This window comes from Oryza brachyantha, chromosome 4, assembly GCF_000231095.2.
Source record: "Oryza brachyantha chromosome 4, ObraRS2, whole genome shotgun sequence".
Taxonomy (NCBI): Eukaryota; Viridiplantae; Streptophyta; class Magnoliopsida; order Poales; family Poaceae; genus Oryza; species Oryza brachyantha.
The window spans coordinates 19224813-19251005 of record NC_023166.2 but is presented as its reverse complement, the minus strand read 5'-3'; the positions used below and the strand labels follow the sequence as shown (position 1 = coordinate 19251005).

The 26193-nt window shown below is 42.3% G+C and overlaps 3 protein-coding genes and 1 non-coding gene across 11 annotated transcripts; 3 read left to right on the top strand and 1 right to left on the bottom strand.

Moving 5' to 3' along the window:
• Window positions 1-701: 701 nt before the first annotated feature.
• Window positions 702-773, top strand: TRNAW-CCA. The gene has a single exon. It is a non-coding gene; the product is annotated as a tRNA-Trp (tRNA).
• Window positions 774-1786: 1013 nt separating this feature from the next.
• Window positions 1787-10616, bottom strand: LOC102700424 (transcription factor TGAL6). Of its 2 annotated transcripts, none has more exons than XM_015836701.2 (13): window positions 10390-10616; window positions 10175-10273; window positions 9797-9903; window positions 8212-8377; window positions 7366-7455; window positions 4221-4410; window positions 4023-4100; window positions 3777-3836; window positions 3603-3680; window positions 3448-3511; window positions 3072-3346; window positions 2743-2976; window positions 1787-2631 (listed from the first exon to the last, which is right to left on the bottom strand). In XM_015836701.2, exons 5-13 carry the CDS (start codon window positions 7416-7418, stop codon window positions 2473-2475), a joined length of 1191 nt encoding a protein of 396 aa, XP_015692187.1. In that variant the 5' UTR covers window positions 7419-7455; window positions 8212-8377; window positions 9797-9903; window positions 10175-10273; window positions 10390-10616; the 3' UTR covers window positions 1787-2472. The 2 variants fall into 2 exon arrangements, with proteins under 2 accessions (XP_015692187.1, XP_015692188.1); XM_015836702.2 differs by having other exon boundaries at window positions 9797-9898.
• Window positions 10617-15436: 4820 nt separating this feature from the next.
• Window positions 15437-21191, top strand: LOC102700138 (UBP1-associated protein 2B-like). Of its 6 annotated transcripts, none has more exons than XR_005811578.1 (4): window positions 15437-17075; window positions 19674-19832; window positions 19936-20349; window positions 20431-21191. XR_005811578.1 is itself a non-coding variant. In XM_040523107.1 (2 exons), the coding sequence occupies exon 1, from the start codon at window positions 15525-15527 to the stop codon at window positions 17064-17066; it is 1542 nt and encodes a 513-aa protein (XP_040379041.1). In that variant the 5' UTR covers window positions 15437-15524; the 3' UTR covers window positions 17067-17075; window positions 17209-17541. The 6 variants fall into 6 exon arrangements, 1 of the variants encoding a protein (XP_040379041.1); XR_005811577.1 differs by having other exon boundaries at window positions 19915-20349; XR_005811576.1 differs by having other exon boundaries at window positions 19907-20349.
• Window positions 21192-21874: 683 nt separating this feature from the next.
• Window positions 21875-24768, top strand: LOC102703775 (prostatic spermine-binding protein-like). 2 transcript variants are annotated; one of them, XM_015836518.2, is made up of 3 exons: window positions 21875-22105; window positions 22639-22727; window positions 24080-24768. In XM_015836518.2, exons 2-3 carry the CDS (start codon window positions 22647-22649, stop codon window positions 24512-24514), a joined length of 516 nt encoding a protein of 171 aa, XP_015692004.1. In that variant the 5' UTR covers window positions 21875-22105; window positions 22639-22646; the 3' UTR covers window positions 24515-24768. The 2 variants fall into 2 exon arrangements, with proteins under 2 accessions (XP_015692004.1, XP_040379042.1); XM_040523108.1 differs by lacking the exon at window positions 21875-22105 and adding an exon at window positions 22534-22550.
• Window positions 24769-26193: the final 1425 nt, after the last annotated feature.

Genomic DNA, 26193 nt, shown 5'->3' with positions numbered 1-26193 from the left:
TGACGCCGTGACACGGTGAGGTGACCCTGCGCTGCGCACGCCTGCAGTGCAGGGGCCGGCGCGCGCGCGGGCATGCAGACGACGCAGGCGGTTCGTGATCGAGCGGTGTGTGTGGCCGGGGAGCCTGCCGTCGCCATGAATGAAGCCGGGCGGGCCATTTATATTCTTCCTACTTCCTGCTGCTACAGTCTGGGACGATGCATTGCCGTCGTCTACCTGCAGCTCTCGTCCGCCCGCTCTCATCGATCGATCACGTACGTACTGATCGATCGGTGTGGGGCAAATTCTGCGCCGGTCATCTGCCGTCTCTGGTCGCGCTGGCTTCTGCGAGGAATATTGAAGTGGGTGGCTACAATACAACTACAAGCGTGACGTTCGAGTGTAGGGCCCGGTATTCCATCGGTGGCTGCACTGACGAAGATCTAGTGGGAACAAATTAAACAATATATTTTGTAAATAAAAATAATAATTAATGAATCATATTTTTTTATATATGTATAATTAGTGATCTAAGAGTCTATGCTGAAAAATAAATTTTAATAAAAAACTTTTAATTTAAGCGCATAATGGGTGCTAGTTGAGTTGGCAGGTTCCATCGACCGTGACGAACCAACGATATACTCCAACTATGTAGGTCCGACCATTAATATCTATTAAAGGAACAATTTTATAAAAGTTAGAGTTTACAGTAAATCACCGACGGATCCGTGGCGCAATGGGAGCGCGTCTGACTCCAGATCAGAAGGTTGCGTGTTCGATTCACGTCGGGTTCAATCCCGATCCAAACGGTTCTTTTTTTATTTTCCTGGTCATTTTTCTACTAATTAGAAAATTAATTCTTACTAATTTGCTATGTTGATTTTTTTAATTTTTCATATTATTCTCTTACTTTTTTTGTTATAGCTACTATCTATTCTATTTTTAATTTTCTATATTATTCACTTACTTATTTTTGTTTTGCTATAAGCACTATTTGTTCTATTTTCTATATTATATTCTTAATTATTATTTTATAACAACTCTCTATTAATTTTTCAAGTGTTTATATTATTCTCTTACCTATTTTTTGTTGTGCAATAAGCACTGTTTATTCTATTTTAACTTTATATATTATTCTCTTGTTTATTTTTAAAAAATGTTATACTAATCTCTTAATTGTTTTTATCTTGATATAGTACTATTTTTTAATGAAACATAGATATAGAATATAAAAATTGCACACAAATGAATGAGGAAGAATACCACGTGTACACCAACGTTCTAAGGGCAAATTTAGTGTGTAGTTCTCTAACAAACCATACGACATTCCCTCTCTCCTGGAAAAAATGAATTTCTTGTTTTGAATATAAACGTATATAAAAATTAATTAATTTTTAATCATGTTATGGGAGTCCAAATCTCAAGGTTAGTTGTGTTATATGTGATGTGCAGTGGCCAGGGGTTGTGAAACCGGGAGTACCAGTGCCGCCACTGGGTTAACCACGCGATTCGGTTAAAATTAATTTTAACCAAATTCAGATTTTTAAAAAAGGCTAAGTATTCAAATAAATTTCAACAAGCAAAACTCTATTCCTATTTCTACCTAGTGTACAAAGTTTGTGAAAATAATAAAGTTTACTTCAGATTTTGGAACTCCACCAAAATTGGAAAAAAAACTTAAAAAACAAAAACATGGCTTGGAATATTATTTCAAGTTTAAAAAAATATACTAAAGGTCATGCCAACGAATTCATGCAATGTTATATTATTTTTTTCTAGAGCTATCAATAACTTTCACGTTCTTTTCACAATTTTCCAGGATTTTACTACGCTTTACATTTTTTTTCTTATTTTTAAATATCCAGTTTCAAAGCACTGCAGTTACCCCATCAAACCGCACGAAGTACGAATTTGTCGTGGTTTTTGTGGTTTGTGCAGTAACCTCATCGCCGTTGAGGGACAGCACTGATAAGCCAAACGATTTGTAAGCCTTGGTGGTGGCAGAAACTGCTTCAACTTCAGCAAAACATCACTGATTGTTTTTTTTCCAGTTCTCAAATGAACTAACTCGTTCTTCCATACAATACAATGGCAGTACGTCATCTATGTCTGCCGTGCTAGGGAGGAGGAACTAAGCAACACTAGTTACAGATAATTACATCATATCTATAAACCGGCTGTAGAGGCCTCAGGCATGATACCAAAACATGTATATATCTACATATCATCTTCTCTTGTGCCACATCTGAAGACCAAACTTCATTTTGGTTATTTCTTATCTCTGCGGGCAGACAAACCATACACCTCTCCTGGATTGCAGCAGGGTGCTACAGAAAATCGATCATGAGTTCTTCTTCCGAAGCCCAGGTAGAAAGATCTATTTCATCCTTCACTGGCCATTGACCTGACATGACACTGAAGTACTGAACTACACGACGAGTTGCTACTGATATCTCATATCTGTAGCGTCTACTTGTGAATCATACTGCGTGCTTAGCTTATCCCTGAATCGCGAGGGCGAGCTGCCCAGAGCGAGCTCAGCGTTCGGAAGCGCTGGAAATAGTCCCCCAGCGCGACGAGCCCCCTCGCCGCCTGCGGCGGCTTCAGGATCTTGTGCATCTCCTGCAGCGTCTGCTGCCGGAGATGGTCTGCCTGCACGCACGCACAAATCCAGATAGATGCGTAAGCATGCAGCAAGAGCATGGTGCCACTGCCACCCACAATGCGTGCGTCAGCGTCTGGTTAGGTCTTGGGGTTGGTTACCTGGGTGACGAACTGGACGAGGGATCTGAGCTGCTCCACGGCGTTGGTCATGTGCACCATGTAGGCCTCGGGGGAGCCGAACGGGTCGGCCGCCGTCAGCGAGTCGGCGATCGTCTGCTTCAGCTTGTCCATGCCCTGCGACAGCGCGTCCTCGACCTGCATCGAGGTTTGCTGCAGGCCGCTCACCTCCGCGACCTGCTGCTCCGTCAGAGGCTCCAGCTGCGGTCTCAGGTTCTGAAAGCAGCAGCAACAAGAGGTGTCAATGCCATCACGTCGTAGTTCAACTGGACATGGTTCTGGAGCTCTAGGCGTGGAGGTCGGCGAGCTACCTTGAGAACCTCCGATGGCCGGAACCCGCCGATCCACAGGAAGAACCGCTCGGTGGGGGTCTTCCACATGCCGGACATGACGTAGAACACGTTGGAGTTGGCGGCTTCCTCCTTCATCTTGAAGAGGTGGTTGTAGTTCTCGAGCCCGGCCTCGACGAGCAACTTGAGCTCTAGCTCCGACGTCTGCCCCTGCAGCAGAGCATTCCTCAGCTCACCGGTGTTGCGGTTCTGCTCGTCCACCCAATGACTGTACTTGATCTCGAAACCTAAAGCACCTGCATGCATGTAACATGGTGAAACCACATAAGCTGGTAATGAGATGAACCTCTGTAATGAACATTGTCATCAGAAAGATTGGCACAGCGCAAAACCTAACCTGGATCGATCGATCCTGCAAATCCAAGATTCGGTTCTTGTAGGTTCCCATTTGCATACACACCCTGCACCAGAGCAGTTACAGATTGGCAACGGAGTTAGTGACAATTGTAGGGTGAATTGAAGTGGCTCGCCCACAAATTGCGATCGCTGTACCTGCTGCCTGGCCCGTTGAAGCTCTTGCTCTAACTGCGCTAGTTTCAACCGGCTTGTCTCCAACTGTTGGATGTAAGCCTATGGAACACCATGATCGTGTCAATAAGGAGAAAATTTTTTGTCTTTTTTTCCCCTCAAAAATGGGAAAGCTAGTCTAAGTACTTGTCGTTTTACCTTTTTTCGCAGACGGCTTTTCCGTGCAGCCTCTCTGTTTTGTGCAAGTCTTCTTAAGACCTGAATAAATAAGTAGAAAACTATTTTATCTTGCAAGACTAAACTGGATTTAACGTATGAAATGAACTATGAGTTTTCTCAATTTCTCTACTGCATCGTTAAAGAAATGGAGAAGAGTTCTAATTACATGGTTCCATATAAAAGGGCAGGACAGAGATGGTTTGGATTGTACTGTATGATGCTCACCTTGTCTGGCGGCTTGCTTGCCTCCTGATCAAGATTTATTCCTTCCTGATCAAGAACTACTTGGGGGATTTCTTCTAGCTGCAAATCTCATCAAAATGAGTATTAAACATTGATCATTCGACGGAAAATAGCTGAAGCTACAGCTTATCACTATTCAAAATACTAGATGAATTAAATAAAAGCTGATGAGTTCCTCACCCTAGTCTCAAACTTCATCTCTGCCTCCATGATAGTGGATGCGCTCGTGGCCTGACCGTTGTCAACCTTGAACTGCTCGTGACTCCACATGCCGACTGGCGGAGGCCGGTCGTACGCCCCCATTCTGACTGGCGCCGCAAACTGTGTCGACGCCGAGGTCATGTACTCCGGAGGGGAGGGGCTGCTGATGCTGAACCAAGTAAAGGAGGATCAGCAAAGTGCACCCTAAGTGCAAAAAACTAAGGATCGCCACACACTACTTGCAGCAGCAGCAGCTGCAGCAAGGAAGGGAGGAAAGGAAGGGGAAAAAAAAGGTGATTCTTTTAAACTGGGAAATGGAATGTGCTCAGCACAGCACAAAGGTTAGAGATAGCTAGCTGTATGCAAAGGCAAATATGCTCTCCCCAAGTGCGGCCGCATGCATCTCCACAAAAGCTTGGGGATCAAAAGGCGCCATTTTCACCGGGGATTAGAGCACTTTGCCAAAGTGGCATGCAGGGGCTGACAACGTGCGCAAGAAATGATGATGAATCAAGTTTGATCTGAAGTCTGAGATAACACTCGCTTTGCGCGCCCACTTCCATTCCATCAGAGAAGAAAATAAATTCTTATCATGTATGTGTCTAATCGTCTGAATGATCACCAACTGGACAAACCAGGCCAGATCAGTAGCACAGTCACCTTCAGCTAAACAGTAACAGTAACAGTCTCCATCACAGCAAAAATGCTACGATGAGAGGGACAGCTAATCCTCAATTACTACTAGCTTTCAATCTAGTTGCAGTTAGAGTGTTAGAAACGATGCGGGAACCTGTGCCTAGTCCTAGTAGAGACGAGGGGGAGAATCTGAGTAGCTAGCTTGCAGCCGGGGACTGCCTGTGCCCGCGCCGTGAGTGGCTGGATGCTTGAGATGGAGTGGAACCTGGAACCCGGAATCTGGAATCCCAGCCTCCCAGGCTGCAGGCGGCAGCGCAACGAAGGAAGCAAAGCAAAGCGGGCAGCGCGAGTGGTGGCGGCGCCGTGAGCTTTAGCTTTTGCAAAGGCGCCGTGCGTGACGCTGATTGAGTGAGTGAGTCAGTGACACTCGCTCGCTTCCCCTGCTGCTCCACGGACAGGCTGCCACATGGTGGCTGCTGCTTCTGCGCTGTGGGTCCCACTTCTTTTCGTGGGGCCCGCTGTCAGTGTCTCAGTCATCATCCTCGTAGCTAACCCTGTGCCTTTGATGTCAACCAAAGTCCTGAGCCTGGACTGAACTCCATGGGCTGTCTGCAACTAAGATTCCAGTGATCTAAGAGTTCGATAGGATAACCAACTACTAGCTTCAATTTATCTATAATCAATCTAATAGCTAATTCATACAATAGTTACTTATAAAATATTAATACATGGTCTCACATGTTATACATACACTGTGTCTTAAAGCACGTGCTGCAGTGGACTATAAATTAGTAACTCACTTCTCTACTCTTTACTCTCTCCCTCTTATCTCTTTAAAATATGCTTGTAGTTGGTTTATACAATAGTACATGCTCTAATCCCAAGCACAGAACAGAAGCATGATGACACAGCATCTATGATCAAATTGGTCATGACCCATCATCGTCCATGGCACCCGTCTTTTGTCTTGTGGGGGATGATGTTACGTGCCGCACGAACGGGCAAAGCGGAAAGGAGGAGAGGAGGAGAAGAAGCTCACTCCACACGTAGTGGAGGATTTGCCGGGGCAGCACACTGGAGGGACCTTGGTAATGTGTCGCCCAATTATTGGCGACTCCACTTTGCTTTTGCGCGAAAGGCGAGTGAGGTTGGCCTATCCAGCGCCCACGAAATTGCAAAACCGGGTGGGCTTCGGTTTTGTCTGCTCACGCTGCAACACCTCCGGCCACCGTGGATAGCTCAAACCCCACTATATGTATGTCCCAACTTATCAGGAATAGCAGTGGGCATTGCTGTATAATGGTCGCCTCATTTTGTCGCATTCCTCCCGCATGTGTGGGCACAATATATGTATTTTACTGCTCCCTCTGTTCCAAACTATAACAACCTTTCTAGTACAAATTTGAACCGGAAAGGTTGTTATATCATAGCTGATTTGGAGGGACTGGCTCGAATATCTAACAGCATAGAAATAAGCTCATGATTTAGTTTGACTGAAGCTTGCAATAACTATGCAAGGAGAGACTTTTTTTAGGAATGTAAGGAAATTATGTTTGTTGTAGAGTGACAGTGTCACATTAGTGCACAGTGCACTGCTGGGGAACATGAAAGGAAAGATGATGTCAGGGAGAAAAGAGGAATGCTTGATTGGCTAATCCTTTTATTTCCCTGAAACTTTGATTGGTTAGTTAGTGGTGAATGGTGATGCATTGGTCATCGCTCACCACTTTCTTCAGGCCAGCAACATCACTTGGGGTGGGGGCATGCAGTAGCCTCTCCTTTGCTCTAAACTGGGTTGGAGATGATGCAAAATGCCTTTTTCTTCCCTAGTGCCCCTGCACTATTTTGCCAAATTAGGGGCTCGTCTTTTTTTTTTCCCCGTTGAGGAGTCAACTATCAGGAACCTCTGCTATTAGGACTTGACACAGAGATCACGGTTATTGCCGCGCCCTATTTAGAAACAGCTATGTGCAATGCAAATTCACAGTAACCTGTGGGCTATAAGGAAACCTTTTCTTTTGTTCCAAATGGGTGGATGTGGTTGTCTAAACCAGAGAGTAAAGCAGAGCATCTGTCTTATACTTTCAGAGAATTAGCACAAGGTATCAGTTGATGTCGCACTTCTATCTTAATTGGTGATTCTGAAATCTGGTAGCCAGCGTATTATTATTGTAGGCTTTACCTTTGTTTATCCTAGCTGACATGATCTCACTTTCGCTGCACTACAGCACTAGCCCACTTGCTATGATAAAATATCTATTCAGTTTACATCATGCCGTGCCACAAGTAATGAAAATTTACTGCAAATTGCAAGGCTAGTAATCTAGTATGTGTAAATGACACTGTAGGTACTAACTCAACTTTCTTTTCTAGCTTGCTCAATTTCAGAGTAACAATGCAGCAGTTCTAATTGTCAATTTCCATCTGATAAGAATTATATAGAGAAACTTCGGAAATAATAAGGGATTCAGTTATAGGAAACACACACCTAAGCTTGTGGATGTTAAAATGGTCTTCAAGATAGCCAGGGTAAAGCTCCATTATATCATTCTTGAGTTGGTCTCCCAGAATAATGTTACTGCAAGAATTCTCGTACCAGAGTGGGAATATTAGCTACACACTTATAAATAATACTGAAATTTATGCGGTTGCTCTAGGTTGTCCAGTGTTGCATGAACATGGAAGGAGATATGGTCTTAGAAAATACTCTAAGAAAGATATGCTCTGTGTTAAAAATATAGGTTTGCAATCACTTGCTCAAGGAACTTTATTCTGACACTGTAGAGATTATAATGGACATATGGTTTAGGAGTGCTATTCCAGACTTACTGGAGAAGCAAATATGATCAGTTTTAGTACCACTCCAGCAATTTGCAGTTCCATTGGAATAAGTAAAGAAAAAAAGATAGACATGGCTAGACAACCCTTAGTTATATGTCTTGGAAGAGCTAACAAATTATCAGATAGCTCAGTTGTTGAGAAGCTAATATTTGCTCCCCAACAAGGAAAATCATGTCCTCCCACTAAGCCAGCCATCACTGAAGGAGAAGATCCCACCTGATGACTCCACTGTTTAGGTTAAGAGAAAACATATTTTCCTACTTCTCCCAAGAAATCAAAACATAAATAAGCCATGCATGGCAAGATCTAGTTTAGTGTTTTTTTTTCTTGTCAATCAGGTAATAAACCCTAGAGAAACACCAGTAATCATCGAATTCTATAACAACAGCGCATGTAGTGACATCCAAAGAGTAGGTTATTCACCAAGAGGAGCAGTATGGCACACATACTAAAAACAGAACCAGTGAATCAAAAACGCAGAGAAACTTAATACCTGGTGAGGTTTTTCCGTCTACTATGGATGGCCTACAAAGTAGAGCACTGGAACGGCAAATTGCTTAGTGCAAGGGACTCCACAGATGTGCTATAGCACAGCTCCAAAGGACACCAGTTAGCCAGAAGAAGTGATGAAGGGTTATATAAAGAGCCAGCTGCCCTCCCTTCAAAATAAGGAGCCAAGTATAAAGAGCTTTTAGTATCTAATATTATCACCTGGGCCTCATGCTTAGGATGCACTAATTATTCTTTCCGTAAACTAGTTGGATATGTGAGAAGTTGCTTGCACACAGGAATACATACACACATCCATCACCACCTAACTAGTAGCCAGAAAAAGTCTACACATTATTCTGACAGAAGAAAGATGGTAACTTTCAGGTGTAAAAAAAAGGCATGCTTTTAAGTCTGAAGCACAATCTTGGTTACTTCGACAGATCGACACACCAGCAAATCAATAGTTTCAGATAACCCAAGTGATTGACAGTGTACTTGAAAGGCATGGAAGAAAGCAGTTTCCACATGCATTGTAATAAAAAACCACCAAACAAAGATGGTTAAATACACCACATCCACTGACAGTCTGTCACATACCGATTAGGCAGAAAGCTGCATGCAAGAAGACTTAGTTTCAGGTAAGAAAGTCTCAGGAGACAAGGCTAACACTACTCATATGCCATAGCTGATCGTAGCTAAACGATTTGGTTTCGTAAAGACTTAGTTTGGCACGCAAAGTGACATAATAAAGTTGTAAATACTACTAGTTAGTAGTTACAGGCACAAGCACACATACCACATACGATTGTAAACTGAGCTTATCAGAACTTAATTATATTACTAGAGTGCCCCGGTTGCCTCATGAAGGCAAGGAGGATTTAACTAATACTCAGATTGTTAGCTGGGTGGCCAAAAAGATCAGCTAACCAATTTTATTAAGAGCGAGGTAATAATCAGATTGTGATGACCCTATAATGGGGCTCATGTTAGATTCCATGATGCAATTAGGAGACATCACTAGATTCAGCAACTTGGCTGCTTGGTGGAACTTCCCATTTCTGGGGTATCCCTCCTGATCACTAAACCTCCTCAACCTTCTCAAAAAGATGCCCCCTTTACACCTTTCTTTTTTTTTTCTCTTCCTATGCTACCTATCCTCCTTCCTGGTTGCTTTTTGTGGTGTTATATATACCCATATTTTGTTTCTTTAATTAGCTATATGATCTTGAGGGTTTTTGCTCCCAAGAGGAACATATCATGCTAAGTAGGTACTATATCATTTTATTTCTCCCACAAGTAGACATGCCTAAGAAATTAGTAAGAACTTAACACAAGTAACATGGAGAGGTGAAGTACCATGAAACTCATCCGAATCAAAGTATATATCTCCAAAAGAAAATTATTCTGTTTCACACAACACTGTGTTAGAATAAACTAGGTCTAAGTCTTTCCACTATTTGGCAATCATTGTCCATATCTTTCTCAAAAGCAACAAGGAATTACACGGCACATATAATACTCTGAAGTAACACAAATAAAAACGACGAGGAATATAAATATATAGTATTATGAGTGTAGTGGGGCACCTCCTCTTTTGCGAATTGCGTAACGCTGGTGCGTGACGACGAAGAATTCCCCTTTGGCCTTTGCCATAAAGGCGCAAAAGAAGAAGAACCTTTCGACCCGGGCTAACCTAAAGAAGAAGAGATAAGATAAAGCCACCATAATAAGAGAAATTAATTAGTGAGGTAATCAGGCACGGCAGGAATGATGCGGCCTTGTTAATATGAAACCCCAAGACCCTCAAGATCAAGGTCGCGGCCATGCTCGCTGATGGCAGTATTATTAAAGGCAGCCCCTCTCCAACGTCGCCGTCGCGATGCGGTTTTTTTTTTGCTTCTCCCCGGAGGAGGAAATGCGCTGCAACAGCCATGGTGGGCTAGGGCTAGGGCTAGCCGGCTTACCCGATTCCTTCGTGGCATTGCCTTCCTTTTGGCCTTGATTGGCTTGCGCCCCCCTTCTCTTTCCCCCTTTCGCACCCGCCCTTTTCAATCTTCATCATGCTGTACGAAATCCAGCAAAAAAAATCTTTGAACGAAACCCCTCCAAATCTCTATTCCCCCTCGCGTTCCTACTACGAATCCGTAGAGTGATCAGGATAAGAGATTATAATAATTACCTGAAATCCCAGTTTTTTTTTTTTTTGCCTGGATGATTGATCGGATTCAGAACGGGAGGTGATGAATTGCTCAGCATCGAGATGGTTCTCTCAGATCTCAATCTCTCTCTCGCGCGCGCTCGCGCGCGCGCAGGCAGGAACCGCGACAGCATTCAGCAGATGGTGATTGGAGTATCGGAGGCAATAATTGTGGGGGGAACCTGCTGCGTCGATGCTGGGCCGGGACGAACACCACTGGTCTCCCTGGTGGGGGTGGTGGGCCCAGCTTGCGTGTGTTTTGACCTTGATGGAGAAGTAAACGGCAGATCTCCCATCTGACTCACAACAATTCACAGACAAAAGGGCCCTGAGTCTAAACAAAGTTACATGTGTTGACTACTTGGGATTAAAATGGCAGTGTTTAAGATTAATTTGCAAAATGCTTTTGAAGTGTGTGACAAAAGGGTCCTGAAATGTTTTGCTAGCGTATTGCTGTCAAAAGTCATGGTCACTGCCTCGCTGTGCACCAACCACTTGAAAACCATGAAATATATATGGAGGGAATGAAATATTACTAACTATTTGTGTCCACAGAAAACAAACAAATAAATACTAGAAAACCCATGTTCTATTGTCGAAGTTGTATAAAACCTCAGGTATTATGACGGGTGGCATAAACTTCGTGTGTTATGTATTTATGGTTTTAAAGTCCAAGAAAACTACCACCGTGATGTTAAGCATGCGTTTAAATAAACATTGTAAAATAAAAAGTGTATGACCTTTGTAATTGTTTGTTTCTTGATTAAGATTGTTGGTTTAACTCTTCCATGTTTTCATTAATATAGTTTCAAACATACTAAAATGAATTGATATTCCAGGTGATGGGTGGACATATATCCGTCCCTTATATATATCAACAAAAGTAGTTAGAATAAAATACTTAGACAATAAAACATATGAAAAGTCATACATAATATATGCAGTGTTTTATAACTATGACAGGAAAACATATGGATTTCTGAAAATTTACTAAATCGTGAAAAATAAACACTAACCAAGGAGGTATCATCTCCTTGTACTCTCTCCATATTTTTTATATGACACCGTCGACTTTCGAATCTACGTTTGACCATTCGTCTTATTTAAATTTATATCTAAATATGCAAAATTATAAAGTATACCTAAAGTTGCTATAATAATAAATCATATTATAACAAAATAATTAATAATTATATATTTTTTTAATAAGATAAAATGTCAAACGCGAAGCTAAAAGTCAATGGCATTGGAGGGAGCAGCTAGCATGAGCTCTAGTGTTATGGGCAGGCTAGGGCAATGGGCAAGGGCAATAATAATCTCGATCAGTAGCTTAGTTTATGACGTTAGCTAACTCGTTTGGAGCCAAGAAAAAAAAAACTAAAGTTGCTAGACCACTACTTCTAAAGGCAGAGGAAAAGGAGAGGCTGGGTCTCGATGCATGATGCAATTCCGTTTCAATTTACCAAGTGAGCAGAGAAGTTATTGGTGGTGTGTGACTAAGACTCTCACGTGAGCAGTGCATGAACAAATCATATTCTTTTTTTTCCCCTTAGTGCCAAGAGATTCATGAAATGAGGAACTGGGATGGCACACAGTGATAAGGTATTCAATTATAAAGTTAGTGGTTAAACATAGTATTGGGGTCTCAGAGTAAGGATTGATCTAATTTGCTTTATGTGATTTGAGTACTCTTAAGTGAGTAGATGTGGCTTAAGCTGATGGAGAGTGATGGCCTTTTACTTCCACTTGCTATGATGTTTGTGTAGGCAAAGTGCAGGGGTTAAGGAGAATAATAGAATACAATGGAACCTGACTATTGGTTTGTACCATGGGACGATTCCTTGATACTCTAAAAGTTGCTTCACCTTAGACTAAGTCATGCACGATATATCTGTGTTTATCTTTTCACTTATACTCCTGCTTAAAAGCTGAATTTTAAATTTTTAATTTTAAAATTGAAGTGAACTTTGAAGTTTTTATAATAGTTTATTTTTTAGCCTTTGCGTTTAGATCGCTAAAACACGTATAAAATTTTTATTAATAAATTATTTTTCATACGTAAATCTGATATTCGGCTTTTCACTAGCGACCACCCACCTTGTGAACTAGGTGAATAATAAACTGGCTAGCCAGAGACGATCCCCAATGCTTGTGCTTTTGTCCATCATTTTTCTTCGCCTATTTCTTCTATGTGTGTGTGTGGATAGTACCTCTTTTTTGCAAGAAAAAAATATTATATATGGCCGACATGATTAAGCCATTCACATTCCTAGACCTGAAAGTTGAAAGGTCAGTATACATGTCTATACATTTTCTTCAAAAACTGCATGTAAACTCCTATACCGGTGAAAACCAGACGATTAAAACAGCTCGGAAGAAACATCATAAGTCCAGTGACTTACGTCTGTTCTGATGAGTTTCACTTCACTCCTGCTGCTTACAAAACACCGCATCAGATAACCATTCCCTGGCGAAGCATGCGAAACGTGTTCGCCACTATCTCTTTCAGATTATTAATTTACTCGTGTTTCACACAGCACCGCGATGCCTTTGCGCTAGGTGCCAAGCTGATAGCTGATCAGGTACACATCCGTCAGGCACGCAAGTCTACTGGGAACGAATGGAATAAGAATTCAGAGATGATTCAGACCTCAAGAAGGAGACGGAAGTTCATTTTGGATAACCTGCATGCACGCGCCATTGCGGCTTTACACCCCAATTGTTAAAAGAAAAAAAAAAGCTAAAATCCATTGCACGTATCTTCTTTACTAAATTATACTAGTATATATAAGCATGGTGTATCTTTGCTAGATACAGAGCTGGTAGATCGTGAGGCGAAGGAACACACGTTTCGTGTGGATATAGGAATGCATGCCTTAGACTCGTATTTGTATTTTCGCTTCTGCTTATGTTCATAAGTCAAAATTTATTTTTTTAACATTAAATTTTGAATTGTTTCTCGGGACTTTTTATTGTAGTTTAGGTTTCTGCCTTTATTTTTATATCGTTAAGAACACACGAAAAAAAATTATTCACAATTTATTTTTTCATTTGCTAATATGCAATTTCGTTCTTTCACTCAAAAAGCCAACAATCACCACCCTTTTGACTTCACTGTTACTTGTGTGAGTGGTGCACCTTGAGTTCTGACCTGCTGGCCTCTTTTGAATATACATGTTCATCAATTAGTATCATGGATGGATTTGAGGTTAAGAATTTTCAGACAATTATTTAAATAAATAATTCAGATAATCTGGCATGGTTCATGAACCTATTGGATGTTGAAATCGGTTAGGTATGTCTACAAAATATTATGGAGAGATATGCAAGGTCCAATATGATCAATCCAATGTTAATAGCTATACCTTTGGTTAAATACATATACAAAATGGTCTTGACACTGACATATCAATATGGACTATTCGTAGTGACTTGATTGATTGATTTATTTATTTATTTGTTTCGGGGATCGTAGTGACTTGATTTTAGTGATCAAAAGGAACTGGTGCCAACAATTATCTGGCTAGCAGCTAGTGGCTTCAGATAAATTAGTTCTGGCAAGTCTTCTTTTATTAGCAAACATTTTGTTAAGCTATTATTTTATTACGAATTCAAAACTTTGTCTGAATAAAAAGATTATCTGTCGGTTTGTTCACTCTTATTTCTCCCTCTGAATTTACGTGATTCTTCAGGGTTGATACGTCGAGGAATCATGTATTTTCTTGGAAGGAGAAAATAACAAAAATGATGAGGAGGTTTCACGTCCAACAAAGTGTGAATCGGTGGATGCAACCTTTCTCCAAGTATGGGAGAGCCTTTTATTCCACACTTCCACCCAACAGTCAAGACAATAATGCCCTAAAAAATGTAGTGCCAAGACCATAATTTGGATAACCTATGCAGCAAATGGAGCAGCCAATGTCATCTCAGCCTCACATATTCTTTATTTGGGCAAGCACAAGGCAATGGTTGGTAGCTACCAGGCTCGTCTTGTTCCCTTGCAGTTGCAGATGAACTGTTTTCAGAAGCTGGGACAGAGAAGAGAACCTCAACTTTTGGAGAAGAACACTGTAATGCGTCACCATGGCTGGCCTTCAATTGTTACAAGTACTTTAAGCTGACTGTAGCTGTGGCTGATGACCAACGCAGTCCATGAGTAGATTCTTTGTGCTTTTGACTATGCAGCGATGCACATTTACTCTCTTGTGCTTTTGAGGTTTTGACCAGTTACTTAGCTGAAGTTTGGCATAGTTTAGGTTCACTGTGGATTATTTTTATACTTCTAGGCTACGTATATTTCAATTTTTTGAATTAGTAGTAAAGTACTCCCTCCGTTTCATAATATAAGATATTTGACATTTTTGCTTGTAATGTTTGATCATTTGTCTTATTCAAAAAATTATGGAAATATAATTTATTTTGCATGTGACTTACTTTATTATAAAAAAACTTTAAGCACGACTTGTCATTTTCTATTTTTTTACTAAAATTTTGAATAAGACGAATAATCAAACCGTTACAACAAAAAAAGTCAAACATCTTACATTATGAAACGGATAACGGATGTAGTAGAAGTTACTATGAAAAACAGACAAGACTTTTTCACCACTACCGGCTAGGATATTGATATACCATGTATAGTCTGAATCTCTGACAGCTAAAATTTGAATTCTCGTTATTGGTAGGTGACATGATGGATTATGCATGAATAAAATATTAGCAAAGTTGACAAGTTAACTTTAAAAGTTATTCTAAGAAATGGAGATGGAGAAAATTTCTGCAAAACCAGACTCTCCATTTATAAGCTCAGAAAGCGTACCTACGATAATATCATGGGCTATTGGGCTCCTTCCCTTATATTTAAGCGTACCTACGATAATGTCGTCACCAATCAACCAGCCCATCCTTGCAGTCATAGATGGGCCGTAAGTTGCAAAGAGGGCCCAGTTTTTCATGGACCGCGCGGCGCCGCGAATCCAGCCCTGCTATTAAAATTCCACCGCTCCATTCGTCTCGGCTCGAGTCTCTCTCTCTCTCTCACCCGTGTCCGGAAAATCCCCTTTTCTCTCCTATCTCCGCAGCCAAACTGCTCACCTAAAACCCTAGCTCGCTCACCCATGGCGCCGAAGAAGCGGAAGGCGGATCCGGCGGAGTCCGCGGCCACCGCGTCGGAGAACGCCGCCGCCAACCACCACCAGGAGCCGCCGTCCTCGGAGCTCAAGCCCCGCGGGACCATCTACTTCCCCATCACCGACGACCCCCCGGAGCCGAGCGCGGAGGGCGGCGCCGAAGGGGAGGACGGTGCCGGAGGGGATGACGACGAGGAGGACATCGCGAAGCTGCTCGAGCCGCTGTCGCGGGAGCAGCTCGTGGCGCTGCTCCGCACGGCCGCGGAGACGAGCCCCGCGACGATGGCGGCCGTGCGGCGCGCGGCGGAGGCCGACCCCGCGAGCCGGAAGCTCTTCGTCCACGGGCTCGGCTGGGGCGCGGGAGCCGACGACCTCCGCTCCGCGTTCTCCCGCTTCGGTGAACTCGAGGACTGCCGCGTCATCTCCGACAAGCAATCTGGCAGATCCAAGGGCTACGGCTTTGTCCTCTTCCGCTCCCGCCGCTCTGCGCTCCGCGCCCTCCGCCGCCCCCAGCTCCAAATCGGCGGCCGGCTTGCTTTCTGCCATCTCGCTGCCTCGGGTCCCGCCCCTCCGACCTCCCAGACCCAGAACCCTAGCTCCAACACCAACGCCAACTCCGGTGCTTCCAATAACTCTGGTGCCGCATCTTCGTCGCAACCTGACAACATGCAACGCAAAATATTTGTTGGTAACGTGCATGCTGATGTTGATGTTGACCGCCTCTACGAGTACTTCTCGCAATTTGGTGAGATTGAAGAGGGACCATTGGGATTTGACAAGACCACCGGCAAGCCTAAGGGGTTTGCGCTGTTCGTCTACAAGTCTGTGGAGAGTGCCCGCCGTGCGCTAGAGGAGCCGATGAGGAACTTTGATGGCAAGATGCTCAATGTGCAGAAGGCTATAGATGGCAGGACGAAGAATACACCTGGGACGAATGCAAATTCTAACCCTAGTGCTACCGCTGCCTCTGCAGCTGCAGCGGCTGCACAGTTGACTGCTCCTGCTCCTGCTGCCATTACGTATGATCCATCAGCTTATGGTGCTACTGCTGTTCCTGACTTGGGTTTTGCACAGCAAGCTGCTATGTTGGGGATGGGTGCACAGCAGCAGGCGTTTGCACAGCCCAACGCTGCAATGCTTGCCATGATGGCAGCAGCTATGCAAAACCCAGCTATGCTCGCAACGCTGAACCCTGCTTTTGCTGCTGCTGCATTGGGTGCTGGGGGGCAGCAGGTGCACGCTGCTGGCATTCCAGGTTTTGGAGCTCAGGCTTTTGGTTCACAGGGCTTTGCGGCAGGTACTGCCGCTTTTCCAAATGCAGCGGGTGTTCAAGCTCCTCCAGGTTTTCAGGGTCCACCCGGGTTCCAGAGTTCAGCTGGGTTTCAGGTTGGCCAGGCAGCTTCCCAAACAGCTACTGCTGCCGCCGCCGCCGCCGCTGCCGGTGCTGCTGGTTATCAGGCTGGTGCTGCTGGGCAGGGCCAAGTGCCTGGCACGCAGATTGGTGGTGCTGGATTTCAGGGTGGATTTTGACAGCACTAGGTTAGCAATTCAACCCTCTCTTCCTTCATATCCTCATTTACCACTAATGATTTGAGTTATGTTATCCTCAGCATATTATTGGTGACTTGGTGATTTGGCCTAAAATTTTCTGATTTTTTTCTCTGTATCTTAGTTTGGCATCTGCTGGTCGTGATTCGTTCGTGTGGTTTTGCATTCGGATGGATTTTGAATCTATGTTGGTGCCAAAGTATTGTGAAAGGGTTCCTGCTGTTGGCTTTTACAATCAGATGGCTTTTGAATGAGACAACTTTGTGGCAGTATTTACAGAAGGAGCTTTCTTGAAGAATTTATGTTGCTTTTATTGCCTACTATGTAGCTTCACCCTTGCAACTTCATCATGTACGTTATGGTTTCTGTAATGGGGCTTTATGTACTGAAATATCTGTATTTTGACTGGTTGGGTTGTTACCTGGTCTTATCGACTATGTTAAATGGTTTCTGGGCACTTGAAGGCACTTTTTTTGCATTCGCGGTGGGATTTGGAAGAATGTGGTATTCATAATTTTTGCATTTACCTTGAAAATTTCTGGTTGGTGGATGAGTTGAGCGGCTATGGCCTCCAAGACCTTGAATGTCATTGAAATTTATTTCTAACCGCCTAGTGCTCTCATATAGCCGTTTGAAATAGGTGAAAGTTCACCTTACTTTTTATAATATCTCAAAGGAGGATATAAATTAGTGGATGGTGCCCTATCAGCAAACATGGCATCTCCATCGGAGATTTTGGAATGTGCTTTTGACAAGGTAGGATTGTAGTACTGCAAAGGTAGCTGTAGTTTGGACGAATGGAATAGAGCATTTTGGTAGGTATTTTGGACGAATGGAATAGAGCATTTTGGTAGGTATTTTGGACGAATGGAATAGAGCATTTTGGTAGGTATTTTGGACGAATGGAGTAGAACATTTTCATAGGATTGAAGCATAGTAGTGGTACTATTCATGTTCTTTAGTCTTGCCTTGTGGGCATTGCATTGCCTTGGATAGTATTGGATAAGGTACATGTGCAATGTGCTGATTGAAAAGGTATACTAGGGTGTAGGGAATGTTCATCCTGTCCTAAACTCATGGAAACCTTTTAGCTTTCTGTTGCTGCCAAAATGTGGTTTCTGTAAATGTTAGCTGTTTCAGGAGAAGGTTATGTTCTTTTGTGATGTACTAGCTAAATACCTGTGCCATGCTACAGAGATATATGAATTATATGCATGCTAGTGTTGTTTGGAACTTGTTTTTTAGAGATGAAAAATAGAACTAATATATATAACTATTTTAAAACAACATAGTTGGTGGATGGCAGGTTCGCTGCCACCACCATTACCTTCTTTTAGAATAGTATATATTATGCTCTGCTTTGTGCTGACTGTTGAGGTATAAGGCAAGCACACAAAGCATTTGTTGTAGCTCGTAACAACATATCTTTTCTATCTTATATGCTATAAACACAATTATTAAGTATGGCAGTTGCAACCTTTGCTTTAGAGTTCTCACCCTAGTCTACAGAGTCACAAATTCTGCACATCTGTCGGATTTAATGATAGACCCCCTTCCAAATGGCATGACATTGCTAAATGATATTGTTCTGAAATTCTTGCGACCAACCAAAATTTGTGTGTGGTGAAGTTACTAGGTCTGAAGTTCTTTTGTAAAATCCTGTTTTTCCCATGTCATGGAAGAAGCCTTCATCAAAATGATCAACTTTCTAATTTCGTCTGGTACAACTAAATTCTTGTTATAAATGAACCATAATCTTTCATTATGTGATAGTAAGAATCTTTACAATTTAACTATTTCTGCTGAAGTGTTTAATTAAGCGGTCAATTCCCATACAGTTGCTTTTTCTTGGAACGAAACATCTTTTTATTGTTTCTTCTGTCTTGCTTGCTGGTAGCAGAAACAACCAGTAATTTGATGTTTATATACTTCATGTATCCAATGGGTATGTTGATTTATTCTAGCTGTCATTATGATTATTGCACTCTTATGTATATTACTATCATGGTCTATCTCTGTGCTCTCTTTTCCATAATGTTATGTTTAAATTCTTACTTTTGAACATGGTATGTTGCTAATTTGATTTCGTAAGTGGACTTTTCATATTTTTTTTACTGAGTTCATCTATTGTTCAGAAATTTATGAAAACCTCTGGATTCCTCTAGCACAAGAGTTCATTCTGTGGCACCATTTGATTATAAGACTCGTTGCGGGATCTGTTATTTCAAATCCTTCAATGATTATTAAACTGTTTCTTGGTTGCAATTCAGCAGAACTTTTTTTAAACATTTTCTAAACAATTTTCACATGTAATATTAGTAGATTTAGGCAGAGTAGAAGCTATGTAGGAGGTTCGGATTATATCCACCCATTTACGCTGCAAAAACAACTTGCGAAGTTAATCTCCATTTTGGACCAGACAAGAGGTTCTAAACACTTTGCTTTTGTCTGTAAATGTTTGGTTTTTAAGCTGCTGATTTCCTGCTTGCTGAAGAACCTTTTCGTGAGAAACTCCAATTGGACGAGACCAGCTTTTCTCATGCGAATTATCGTTTTTTTTTTATGGTGGCCGGGGGGAAATCGATTCAGTAATGCACAGCTGATTAAATCCCCTGAAAGCAACTGCGACCAGTAGACCGCTGGGTGATATCAGGCAAAAGAGCTATTTGCGACAGGAACATACTACTACAACATGCGGTAGTATGGGCTCGATCTGCCCTTTACTGAAGGACAGACAAAACTAGAGAGGTAGGGACTACTCTCCTAAGTATAAAATGTTCCGGACTTGAACGTTTATCAACTGCTGCTGAAAGTTCTTATAGCCTGACAGAACAAGGAATCCTATTCTCAGATTGCTCCACTAATTCGGCCTCCTTTTGTCCAAGCATCCAGCATGCAAGTAGCCTGATACTCTCTGCCTCACGGTTGAAGCTTTCTTATTGATGCTAATCTGCACTTTTAATTTCTTTCATGCTGTTCACCTTATGTCACCAGCTAACCTTGTTGAAAACTGTTAAAACCTTGCTCTCTTCTTTATCATTTTCATGTTCCCTGGGTGGTTTCTGACCTTTCTGTTAAACCATTGGCTGCAACTTGTTATGCTGGAAGTACATTTCGGTGGTTTCCTCGGCTAACCGCAGTCTCAGTCTCAACTCTGAAGTCTGAACCCTCAACTAGTGGAGCGGGCGAAGTTGAGATGAGACTTTCAGTTTTGTCACCGCGCGGGGATTTGGTACTGAAACGGGTGGTGCTCCTGAGGGAACAGGTGGGTGCCCACTTGACGTTACTTGGATCTTTTTTCAGATTTTTTTTTCTTTTACTCTACTGTGCTTTTCCTCGGTGAAAGGTTAATCCGTCTATCACCTACTGGAGCTATGTATTTCATCTCAGAAAAGCATGCTAGTATTCAATGTTCTACGCATTGAATTCCCCTTCGACTTTCTACGTGTCCTGCTGGGCAGACGTATAGTGGAGTACTACTATTAACTGAAGTCAGTACTCTTGCGTGGAGAGGGATTACACTGACAGTCTGACAGGAGTCATAGGGCCTGTTTGGGGAAGCTTCTCTCAAAAGCTGTTAAAGCTGTCCTAAATAGTCCACAGCTTCTGAGAATCTGTAGCTACAGATTCTGGAAAATGCACTAAGAATCCAGAAGCTGGGTTTAAGAGTTTTTTCATATTCTCATAAGCTGGCTACCAAGTAGCTGCTTTTTAGAATCTAAAACTTTTCCAAACAGGTCCATAGCTAAGTTGTTAATGACGTGTTCATGACCTTCGCCACTGTGGCCTTGGTTACCAGCAGGATATTTGCTTTGCTTTGACGTGTTCATGACCTCCGTGCAACCCAGTATGCATGGGCGTAAAGAACTCACGTTTTTCGTGGCCAATATTGAGCATGGATTTTATTAATAAATTCCTACTCAATTTGATGGTAGTATTAGCCGGTTAGCCCTCGTTGTTTCTTCTTTCTCTAGACTTATTATTTTAAATACTAGAAAGATATATTTCGTCGTCTTCTTTATTTACCGAACAGGTTTCCTTGGTAGGCAACTAGTACACCGTCACCTCTAAAGGGCATATTCAGGGGGCTGTTTTTGCCAGAAGCTGTTTTAATTACAGATTCTGAAAAATGAACTAAGAATTCAGAATCTGGAGAAACTGGGTTTAGGAGCTGGAGAAACTGGGTTTAGGAGCTTTTCTAGATTCTCAGAAATTGGCTATCAAGCAGCTGCTTCCTGAGCAAGCCCAAAGTCTTGGTCTTTAGTTAGAGCTGTTAAAAAAAGCTCGAAGCTAGTGAGCTGTTTGAGCTCGTCTTGCCTCGGACCTCAATTCGAGCTTGGCATGAGCTCTTAACAAGCCGAGCCTGAGCTTGATTGGAAGCTCAGCTCTCGCTTTGTTGAGCTTGGGCTTCTTATAAGCTTAGCTATTTTTGTTTTTATTTAATAAGATAATAGATTATAATTTATTATATACTTAAATAATAAACTAATGTGTTGGTATTATATATTAATTTTAAGTCTGACATATCTTATATCTTATTTAATATGATTGATTTTTAAAAATAATATTTTTGATGAAATTATCTGACTATACTGTACTCCTATCAATTACTCGAGCCAAGCCGAGACTGTCTAAAAGCTCGGAGGCTGAGCTGGACGCGGGCTTGGCTCGTTGACAGACATATCTCCAGTTAATCCTGGGAGCCATGCAAAGGCTGTAGGTAGTGTAGGAGTACAGTGGTAATGTACGCATATGCCCTCCACACATCACTAGCCACACCGCGCCGCGGCCCGGCCTATCCCACCACCTGCCCTGCCCGTCCTGCCCGCGCTGCCCGCCTCTCTATCCTCCCCTCCCTCTCTCTCTAGAGTGTGAAAAGTCCTCCTTCCTCTGCACTCCCCTTCCTCTGCACCTCCCCTCTCATGGAGTTCGCCTAGTTCTATTGTACCCCGTTGAGAGCTAGCTGATCCATCTTGAATCCTTCAGATCTGTGGCTCCTTGTTTCAGCTTCCTCAACTCAGGTACTACCCCTTCTCCCTCCCTCTCTTGGGCTCCACCTTTTACTCCTGCACATCTGGGACTACCTTCTTGTTCTTGTTAATCATGCACATCCCGTTGTTTCTGTTAACCTTTCTCCTTATCATGTGTCGTATTCAGAGTTCATATGGCTGAAAAGTTTGAAACTTTTCTTCTCTAGTTGTGAGAAGGGAGATGGATTTACCTCTTCTCCTCCTGTTTCTTTTTTTACCCTGTTGTCTGACAGAGTGACAGGTAGCTGTTTGTTTGTCTCGTCAGTATGCCTTCCTTTCTGTTATGACAATCTGACAGATGTTGTTGTAGTATTGTTCGTCTCGAGAGTGGATCTTTGCTAAAATTAGTGTTGCGAAATATCGGAGGCGAGCGCCTTTTTTACTTGACCCTTGGGAAGGAAAAAAAACTGTTCTGAATTCTGACGAAGATTTTAAGGTTTCCTTGCTGTTGCTGCTTCCAACGGTAAAACCCAACTGACGGGTCTCCCCTTTTCTCGTGACTGTCCACGTGTTCGCCTTTGCAGCCGTCCAGATGGCGTCCCTGACACCTGAAGCTGAAGCCCCCCGAGGAGGAGAAGGGCTGCTCGCCGGCGGCGACGTCCTCGCCACCGAGGTAAGTGAATCTGCCCAGTTCAAAAACCCACAGCTCCGTACTGGTAATCCCTTCCTTGTCGTTTTACTGCTTTGTGATTTTTTTTCTGTCATTCTGTGTGCCTGTTTGTGTTTACCGGAAACAAAAAAAAATCCTACTAGCTCAACGCTGCTCTGCACCGTTGGGTGAGATTTTTTTTTGAAGATATATTTTTTGGATGATATATTGTCTCTTTTGGTTTTGGACTTGCCGGATGCGGATTCGTGGGGTGGGTTTTAGGGTGCGGTTTTCAGTTCGGGATTTGAGTTCCGTGGGGGCGGGCCCGGGAGCCATAGTGTAAAAAAGCGCCCCTTTGTTTCTTGCTTACCCTTCCGGCCCGAATATTCGCTTCCCTCTCAAGGACATGAGCGAATATTCCTTCTTCTCTTTAGATATTTCACTTGTTAAAAAAAAACTGTTGATCAAAAGTAAGTGTTGTTTGAGTTGCTTAACTTGTAAGCAGCATAATTAGCAGTAGGTGATTTGGTTAGTCAAGTGGTGATGGCATGCGTCTAGTTTAGTTCATTATTTTAATCTTGGGAAAGACTTTCTTGAGCGCGAATGGTGTCGTCTCACCTGCTTTCGTCGATGTATTTTCATTTGGACTTTTAAGTTTTAACTGTGCATTTGTTTAAGAGGGTCATCTAGCTGTATGCCTGTATAAGTAGAGTATTTTGATTAGGTCGCTTTACATATCACTGTCCAAGTCGTTGGTCTTTCTGTGTGAAAAGGCCGTATAAACAAAGGACTAAAGTGCAAATAGATAGTTGGTGCGGGTAGAAGACGACCAGGGACACAAGGAATCAAGGCAGGACTGCTCACCTGCTCTGCCCCCTCGATGACATGTGGGCCCTGTAGAGTGGTAGACACTCTGTTGCACTTACATGGAAATCTACAGTGATTATCCTACCTTGGTGGATGATGCACGGTTTTATTTAACCGTGGCAAGGTAGCTCTGAGTAGGCTAGCTCTTTACCCTGAAATTACTGGATAGGCACAACAGGAGCTGTCATATTTGATTTTTCTAGTCTTCAAGAATGAGATCCGAGAAGTTTGAGGTAATTAGGAAACGGTAATAAGCTCTGTTCAGGTGAGTTTGAACTGGCGTGATGAACGCGTAGCGTAGAACATCATCTGAGCAGAGATATCTGCAAAAGAGACGGTTTTGTTTGTATGATGTTTGAGTGCGATAACCCAACAGTTGATCATGAAAAGGAAAAGGCCCCATTTTATCCTTTCTATTATCTGGATTGTCCTTTTTAGCCTTTTAGCTCTATCCTGCGTATTGTTGCCAGTTCACCACAGCTAATTATGTTTACTTGATCAATGAATAGGGTCCTGTATTTGATATTCCTGACTTCAATATGGGTGGGAAGAAGAATGATGATGATGCTCCTACTGATGCTGGTGATGAAGACGGTGGTGATGATGATGGCGACGAGGATGGTGACTTTGGGGAAGGCGAAGAGGATGTATCAGAAGGCGAGGGGTATGATAATCCGAAGGGCACTGATAACAATAAGAAGCAAAGAGGTGAGCCTGAGGAAAATGGCGAGGAGGACGAGGAAGAACCTGAAGGCCAGGAGGGTGGTGGAGGTGATGATGACGACGACGATGATGATGATAATGAGGATGACGACGATGACGATGATGGTGGTGAAGACGAAGATGAGGGAGTAGATGAGGAAGAGGAAGATCAGGACAATGAGGATGATGAGGAAGATGACGATGAAGACTCACTTCAGCCCCCAAAGAAGAGGAAGAAGTGAATATCTTCGATGCGGCTATAGTTACCATGCGCTGAGCTGTGCCTGGTTTTCGTTCATGTTCTCGGAATCGAACTTGCATTAGGGAGTTAAGAAAAAAAGGGCTCCACACGTTCAGTACGTGTGGATTTGTAGGGGCTTTATGATTTCAAGCAATTAGACAGAACTCTGTTGTCATTGTTGCTTGCTTCTGTGGAGTTGAACAGATGTTTCGCTAACATAATTCGACCTGAATGGCGGAAGCCTGAAGATTGAATGCGTTTTCTTTTTACATCTTTCGTGCAACTATGAAGTGTTAATGTCAAAAGAGAAAAAGGAACGATGTCAAGATTAGTAGAGGACAAACAACAGAGTCCGTCGCCTATTCGTTCCCTGAATGCCCGAATGTGACGACCGGGTTCTTCAGATCTAGGAGACTAGGACTATGGCCGCATTTTTAGATCCAGGGTTAAGTGATATGATAATAATGTAGTCTAAATTATTTTAGGGTTAAGTTTGATTTACCTATATCTGTTGTCGAGAAAGATCGATTTACCCCCTCAACTACAATGCTAGATGTTATGTATCTCCAAACTTTTTAAACCTGATTTATTTCCCTTCTAGGCAAATACCAACGATATCGAGAAGGAAAAAGATATTAGCTACTAGCGTTGGCAAGTGGCTCGAGCTTGTCGATTGTTGATGTATTATTATGAAAATTTGTGATGTGATAATAATTTTGAAATACCAAGATATCGAGAAGGTAAAAGATGTGGGCTACTAATGTTGGCAACTGGCTCAAGCTTGTTGATTGTTGCCACTCATTATTAAAATTTGTGTGCTCTTGTTGGGGTAGGGAGAAAGGAAGGGATAGCTTAGCGGGAGGACCCGTCGCCATCTCCATATGGAATGGCTCTTGCTAGGGTATAAAGCGAGGAGGAAGGGGCAGCTGAATAGATACAAGAGAGAAAAATATTATGATGTGTGGGACTACTTATATGTAAAAAATATGTTGTTAACATGATTACATGAGTGTCATACAAAACTAAAACCAATATCTCACTACCAAATTAGAAATATCCCTTCTGCCATAGAGCTAAGGTGTGTAAAAATGTTAGTAGAGTTGAGGCGGTAAATAAAACTTTTGTGGTAATTGAGAAGTGCGAGTGTAAAGACATATTTGTTTTGTTATGAATTATCTATGGATATATTTGGTTTACTTTACGTAAAATTTTATGGACAATTCTATTTATATAAAAGTCTATTCTAAAGTTGCCGCTTAAATGACAACCACATCAATGCCTCTTTGATCTCCTTCTGGTCTCCTTTCATCTTCAGTAAGGGCATGTTTGGAGAGGGGTTAGGAACCCTTCTTCTTAGCATGTAAAATGGAATGACTCATTAGCATATAATTAATTAATTAAGTATTAGTACAAAACTTAAAACACAACTTTTCTATAGATTTTATTTTTTTAAAATACACTATTTAACGATACACACGAAAACACAGACGGTTATAAGTTGAAAAAGGATGGAATCATACGCAACCTTCATTTCCTTACTCTCCACTAACTTGGTTCTCCTTACTATCCACTGACTTGGCTCAATTGCAGCCGGACACAATTATTAGTAGGCAATTATATCCAATGTTTCGCTTACCGCTGGCTGCCAGTAATAGGAATTATCCATATGGATAACTTGCG